A 7,500-nucleotide genomic window follows, 5' to 3' on the forward strand; every position below is an offset into this window, starting at 1 on the left:
AATTTTCCATGATATGAATATTCTAGCGTCAAGAACGACGCAGAATTCCTTCTACTTTTCAAATGTTTTTGTTGCGGTTACTAATAAACAAAAGTCTAGTTAATGGCCGCAGCTGTTGATGTTGAAGTATAGAAACTTCCTGTCTTCTCACAGAAATTTCCAGGCGTATGTAACACGGGTTCTTTACTTTTTTCAAAAATTAGCGTTTTCTTTACCAAGGAACATTTGTGATCAATATTTCTTTGTGAAAATCGAATGGTCTTCAAAAAGTTGCTGTCATCCGCCGTCACGTCAGTGTTTTTGGGTAAAAACTGGGGTTTTCGATTATTATTTTCAAACTCTCCAAGGTTCGTTGCCCTCAACTTTGGAGAGGACAAGCTTTTTTCATAAACAAAGCAAAGGAATGTTTCCCCATAAGACAGGAAATGCATTCTGAGGTGCCTGAAACTCCATAATTTCCAAATTGAACATGCCTGAGCATGCTTCTAGAAGCAACTGTTGACTGATGTAATATAATGAATATTAAGTGAAGCTATGATCTTCGCAGTTATGAACATAATTTTTGCAATTGCGTAAGGAAGCCTGAAAAATTCAGCACTTCAACGGGGTTTGAACCTCGCGATACCGGTGCAATGCTCTAACTAACTGAGCTATGAAGCGACTGACGTTGGGAGCTGGTCATTTGTGGGTTCTAATGTCCCCTGGGACTGGTTGGCCAGGGTGACTCTCGGTTACCGAGATGAAATTAGTTCTGTTCATATGGTGACCTTCAGCCCACTTTCCGAGATGAAAAATTTGAAAAAGGGGTGACGCGATCATTCAAGCGTGAAATCTAACAAACAAACCTGGCGAGAATTTCTCAATAATTATTTTCTTTGTTTAAGGAACCTCAAATTTCTTTTGATTTTACCTTAACTATCAAATGAAACTATTCCGAGCTTCATTATCGAAGAAAAGAAAAAGAAAAATTCGGCAATGTCTGTGCTATCACAAATGCATTGTATTATTTTCCTCCCGGTAACCGGGCTGAAGTGTTCATATGGCAAAATTTCCAGCCCGCTTACAGAGATCCCGGTTGGAAAAACCAAGATCTTGGCAACTGAGCCAGCCCACCCTCTCATATGAGCACATCGACATTTTTACAAGGGATTTAGAGGTGTGACAAGATCTTGGAAACCAGGCCAGCCCCCGGGCTCATTTTAAGAGGCCCTTAGAAGGCAAATACCAAATAAGGTTATCGTTAACTACCAGTTTGTTGCATCTAGATTCGTTTCGTCCACTTTGTCAAAATGGCTGAAAACCATGATAAACAGAAACGAAAAGTATTTTGATGAACTGGTTTAAATTATTTTTGATGCCATCGATAAATCTCCACGTTTTTTCCCAAATCTCCAGGTTTTTTTACCTTGATCTCCAGGTTTTTGGTATTTTGGGGTTGAGAGGTCTGCATATTGTCACAGCCAAGTGTGAAGATGGCAAAACCAGCTGTTGTTTTTCTATTATACTCGACTTGTGTTATCTGGTTTCTTAAACATATGAATCTGATTTACAACATCACGTCAGTTGTTGTGAGGTATATGCAATAATTTTTTTTCTTATATCATTCAGGCAGCCTGTTGTTGTGGATCATCAGCATGTTTCTGTTGCTGTGCTCGATGCCCCTCCTGCAAAAACTCAACAGCAACAAGAATTGTGTACACCATCTTCCTTTTCTTGGGAACGGCTTTGTCAGCCGTCATGCTTGCGCCAGGAATCGTTGATCAGTTGAAGAAGATCCCACAGTTTTGTGAGCATGTTCCTAATCAACATAACTGTGAGAGCTTGGTTGGTTATTTAGCTGTGTATCGTGTCTGCTTTGCAATGGCGGCATTTTTCCTGTTGATGGCAATCATTTTGTTTAAAGTTAAGAGTAGCAGTGACCCTCGAGCAAAGTTTCAGAATGGGTAAGCTTAACAAATTGATGTCAGTTTTTCATGCGTCTGTCCTGTTATTGATCATGAATTGCGTCATAACATTGTCAAAGTAGCTGTGGATCCACGAGGGGATAGCCGCGAGCAATATCGCGTCATTATGGCATAAATTATAAATTTATATGTCTGTCTGCTTATTGACAATAAAAATTAGCCAATGAGCGCGCGATAATTTTTGCAGTCATTGTAAAAAATGTTGTACAGTGATGTTTCTGCCTCAGCTCTGAAAGGTTCTGAAAACTGTAGAGGCAGTCTGTTTCTGTAAGGTTGGTCGGGCAATGGTCCACTGGGAACCTTAATTTATGAGTGGTATTGATTTGAATGACTGGCAGATGACTTAATGACCTTTAGATTCCAGTATGAGCATGATTGCATTCCGAGTGTGGGTAGTTGGTTTTGTAGGTTGTATTGGGAAGTCTCCAATCAAAAAGTGACTATTCACCCTCAGATAAATGCCACCTTACACATAGTTCATTCTGAGTCATTAATGTGGTACTTTACAACACTGTTACCAATACATACTTGACCCCTCCCCGTGGGGACTTTTCATGGCGAATGGAACACAATCAGTGAAACAACAAAACAGAACAACAACAACAACAACTGTTTAGAATCCCAACTGGCTGGAGGCAAACCGGTTGGCTTTTTACAAGTACTGCCAAGAAGTTGAACCAGGGAATACCAGGAACAAATTCAATGAGGGTCATAATGGGTCTTGAACCCAGGAGCTCCGGATCTCAAGGCAAACATCCTAACCGATGGGCCACACTGTACTTAATGAAGAGCTTTCTAAGAAACAATGCTGGAAGCATTTTGTGGTCTCATTCTGAAATTTATCCTGGACTCTTTAGGTTTTGTTAATTTCAACAGACATGCCTGAATAAGTACCGGTAATGAAGCCTAGTGCGAACGATTTTGTTAAATTAAGACCTTAGGGTTTAGTCAAGTCAATAGTACATTATTGGTTTGTTTTGGTGAGATAAAAACAACTGAAGGACCAAAAAATTAATGTCAAATAAATATATTTAACCCATGGACCCCTCAGGCACCCTAGGACGCCCCCAGGTGACGAGTAAAATCGTCTGGCATTAGACAGAGTAACATCTGTTAAGCACGTCACTCCCAGCAGTCAATGGGTTAAGCTATGCTTAAAAGAAAAAAAAGAGTCGTAAATCACAATAAAAAAGTTTTATTTCTTAGGAAATGTAAAAGCCATATTTTGCCGTAGTATCATGATATTTTTGGCAAGTGAAAAATAAACCTTTAAAAATCGACTTCAAACGCTCTGCTAGGTGAGCATGGTCAAGGCTGCTGCCCAAGAAAATTTTCCGGGAGCCCTCCAGGCTTCCAACATTTAAAGTTAGTAGCCCGAGTCATTTTTTCAACAGCCCAGAATTAATTAATTCCAGCTGGCATCAAATTTACAAGAAAGTGAGGATGAATCAAGTAAGGCGCCTGTTAGGGCTACTTGTTTAGAAATTTGGTTGCCCACGCTCACAAATAAGGCGCCCCAGGCGACCGGGTTACCGTTAGGCAGCAGCCTTGATGGTGCTCATAATATTGGGGGATGTTGGGATTTTGTACACCACACTACATGTTTTAGAAGATTTTCACTAAATGGACAGTTTTAAGGCATCAAGGAGATGAAATCCTGACAGATTGAATAATAATCATGAAAATAAATACTTCCTTTTTTGTATAGCTTCTGGTTTGTCAAGATTATCTTGTTTGTATTGCTGGTTGTTGCGGCATTTTATATTCCCAAGGGACATTTTGGACAAGGTAGGGAAATGTGTCATGAATGCAGCTATTTTTTTTTTACTTTTACTCACTGCACTTTTTTTAAGATCTGTTGACTTTCACCTTTTTTTGGATGAATTGAACTGAAAGTGGCGCAAACCAGTTTCAACACTTTCAGGAGACCTTGTTATTAGAATAATTGACACTACAACCTTTATCACGTAACAGCAATGTTATGGTACAATGTGAAACATAAATTATTGCTGAACAGGATGCAGTCATTTTTGTGACGTAACAAGCTACCATGGCAACAGGAAAGCTTTGCAAAAACACCCTATATTTTGGCTTGAGCTGCTCGTATCTGAAAAACGAACTCAGTGACCCCGATTTGTTATTGCACAAAAGTGATCAGCAGGCTAAGATGAAACTGTGTAAAGTTTAAAAAAAAATTCTGTGCAGCGCATTCAGAGCTGCTTTAAAATTTCAATTATTTGAGGTGGCTTTGAATCCACTCCACAGAATTTTTTAAAACTTTGCAGAAAGTTTCATTCTTGCCTGCTGATTACATTTCAGAAATAAAAAATGGGGGTTACCTAGTTTGTTTTTGAGATAAGAGCAGCTAAAGCAAAATGTGGGGTGTTTTTGCAGGGCTCTCCTGTTGCCACAGTAATGTTTTACATCACAAAAATGACCGAATCTTTTTCAGCAATAATTGGTTTTTTGATACAGTACCATAAGATTGCTGTTAAGTGATGAAATATTGTAGTGTTGATAGTTTCTTTCAAATGTTGATACTGGTTTGAGCCACCTTCATTGCATTCTTTACCAAATGCTATGATTTCTTTATTGCAGCTTGGTTGTACATTGGCATGATTGGAGGATATGCATTCATATTATTACAGCTGATCTTGCTCATTGATTTTGCGTACAACTGGAGTGAGTCATGGTGAGAACAACTAAACATCATTGTTCTTTCCACTGATTTTGTCCTAGTTCTGTATGTTGTTGTGTTACATATACATGTATATACCCATACCCTCCCAGTTGATTTTCATGATGATGGTTTTGTAAGACAGGTCATTTCATTAATGTTCAAGCCTGTGTTGCTCGAAGATTGGTTAGTGCTAATTAGCACTAACTGATGTTTGAGCAACACTGGTTAACCAGTGTTAATACCATGACAACTTAGAGATTGCAATTAACAATAATTATTATTCGCCAAAGGCAAAGTGATTATCAGTAAATATTCAGTGAGACAAAGTCAATGTGAATATTCACAGATACAATCACTGTGCCTGAGGCAAATAATTGTTTTGGCATAAATACACAGGTGATTATTTCAAAAAAGAGAAAAAAAAAACATTTCAATTCGAAATCATCTTCACTTACAGTGGCAAAATGACTACTGGCAGCCATTTTGTCCGTCGAGGTGATTATCGGCTGATAATCCAAGATAGCGAGTCAATGAGAGCACACGATTTTGTATAATCACCCGTGTATTTATACTAATACTTCTTAACCAATGTTCAGGGATAACCATTGTTCGTGAAAGCAATAAAGCCCAGTTTTCTGATGTCTTAATTTGTTTCTCTAAGTGCCGTTTTGGGTTGATTTTGTAAGTTCTAAGCTAAATCAGTGCCTAGACCTAATCACTAAACCTAACTGAGCCACACCCTATTTAAAACTTATACTAACCAAAATTGACAAACTGCCATTATTTTAACTGTGGATATGAAAAGATTTTGTGTTGCAGCAGAATCGTGCGTGACATTTCTTTTTTGTGTGACGTTTTATTGTGTTGCGGTAGTCTGGACCTGCCCGGGTCCCGGATGACCACGCTAGTTGACACTGTGGTGAATTGTTTTTCCGCTGAAGGTTTAGTAAGATAATTAAGTTAAGGTTTTCTCTCAGTTTACGGTACCAAGGACTTCACTGTTTATGGATTAAGGTTTCTATAAGGCGTCGTAAGGATATTAGGACACAGATGTAAGTTTTTTTCTCCGAGCTGTGTCAAGGAAAAGGACTGAAGTATCTGATCTTATGGTCAACTCCAACAATTTACACCTAGTGAAGAATGAGCTGGCTAATTTAGATGATTTAATTGAACATTATAAAGAAGCCTTTCATGCCTACTATAAGGAGCTAACTGATGATGAAACCAAAGAGCGAGAGTACGCTCATTATGATGAGAAAATCTCTCATCTGTGGATTTTCAAGTAAACTGAGTTGTTGTCGTATGTTATATGGTACATCGTAAAGTCCCAGTGTAGCAGTTCCGCTGCTACATTTTGTAAGAATGATCATCACAGTTGAGGGAGCATAGTCAGCTTAAAAAAATTAATGACCTGGCTCCCGTTATGCAAACGATGGATAGCACTATCCACCGAATAAATCACTGTCAAGTGGATAAGTCATAGCAAAACCGATTGCACTATCCAATGGATACTGATTTATCCTTTAGATAGCGTTATCCACCTTTTGAACAACTGGGGCCAGGACTCAAACCAATGACCAAGTAATTGCACTGTCCCTCTGCTCTGCCATGCATTTTACCCATGGATGGTTTTCATTTGTTCTTTCATTTGTTGTTGTTTTCCTTGTTTGACCTTGTTCCCTTTTCATCCTGTAGGGTTGAGAAGTATGAAACAACAGGAAACAAGAGATGGTACTGGGGTAAGCTCATAATAATTTGTAGAACTACGTCTGAAATCTTTAGGAGATATAAGGCGAGATTGGTGTCCATATTAAGCGAACGGGACTTTGGACCTGATGCCCAACGAGTTTGCAAAGCAGAAAAGTCTCTGATGAGTCCCTTGGTTGGGATGAAACGAGCTTCGTAAGACTGACAACGAACAATGTATTTTCACAAGTAACTGTCAACTTTATTGTCAATTTTTTCACTCTTGAATTTGCGCGGTCTGGTACCTGTATGAGATACAAGGCGAGATTGCTGTCAACATTTTGTCAGCGAATGGTACTTTGGGCTTAATGCCCAACGAGTTTGGGAAGCAGAAAGGTCTCTGATGAGTCCCTTGGTCGAGATGAAAGGAGCTTCGTAAGACTGACCACGAACAATGTATTTTCATAAGTAACTGTCAACTTTATACTCACATATCTTCAAGAAAATTAGCAGTAATAGTAAATTTGATTCCAAAAAAGAAGATTGTCCTCAGTGAGATGTATGATCATGCCAAGTCAACAAATCACTCTTGTGTCCCTTCACAATAATTTAAGCAGGGGGGAGGAGAGGAGGTTGAGGATCTTCGTTTGGATTAATTTAATTATGTTGCCTCTTGTTGCTGGAAAATTGTCCTGTTAGAAATCCTGACAAAACAAAGTTCTGTTTTGTTCCAACGAGTGCCAGCACAAATGCCTATCCTGCCCTGCCTATAGTGTTCTTAAGGGAGCAACTGCTGATCATTAGCTTAGTGAAAAACCTCTTAGTTGATAGTTGATAAATCTCAATCCTTAACTGGCCAGTGAACTTCAAAGCAAGCTAAGGATGATAAGTAGACTTTTTGACAAATGCACAGGCTTCAAGGTAATAAACTCGTATGTTTTTGCTGAGCTGTGTTACTGTTCTTCTGTATGGTCAGGCAGTGGCAAATCAAACATTGCTAAACTTCAACTTGTTCAGAACATGTACACACAAAGTGTTTGTGACATTACATGTAGTGTTTAAGTTGGGGAGAGGAGTGAGGGAAGACTTCATGACACTTGAAAATATCAGGGCTCATGAATCAAATTATGAAATTATTTCTCACCTTTGTTGGTAAGTTGGTGTGTAAGT

The 7,500-nt window shown here is 38.8% G+C and overlaps 1 protein-coding gene across 1 annotated transcript in view; it reads left to right on the forward strand.

Moving 5' to 3' along the window:
• The window catches only part of LOC138033543 (probable serine incorporator), a 19,524-nt gene that overhangs the window by 261 nt on the left and 11,763 nt on the right, over positions 1-7,500 (forward strand). The window contains exons 2-5 of the mRNA XM_068881312.1: positions 1,609-1,943; positions 3,673-3,752; positions 4,563-4,656; positions 6,340-6,383. Coding sequence (XP_068737413.1) covers positions 1,609-1,943; positions 3,673-3,752; positions 4,563-4,656; positions 6,340-6,383 — 553 coding nt within the window. The remainder of the gene's footprint in view (positions 1-1,608; positions 1,944-3,672; positions 3,753-4,562; positions 4,657-6,339; positions 6,384-7,500) is intronic.

The sequence above is a fragment of the Montipora capricornis genome, chromosome 14 (assembly GCF_036669925.1).
Source record: "Montipora capricornis isolate CH-2021 chromosome 14, ASM3666992v2, whole genome shotgun sequence".
In the NCBI taxonomy this organism is placed as follows: domain Eukaryota; kingdom Metazoa; phylum Cnidaria; class Anthozoa; order Scleractinia; family Acroporidae; genus Montipora; species Montipora capricornis.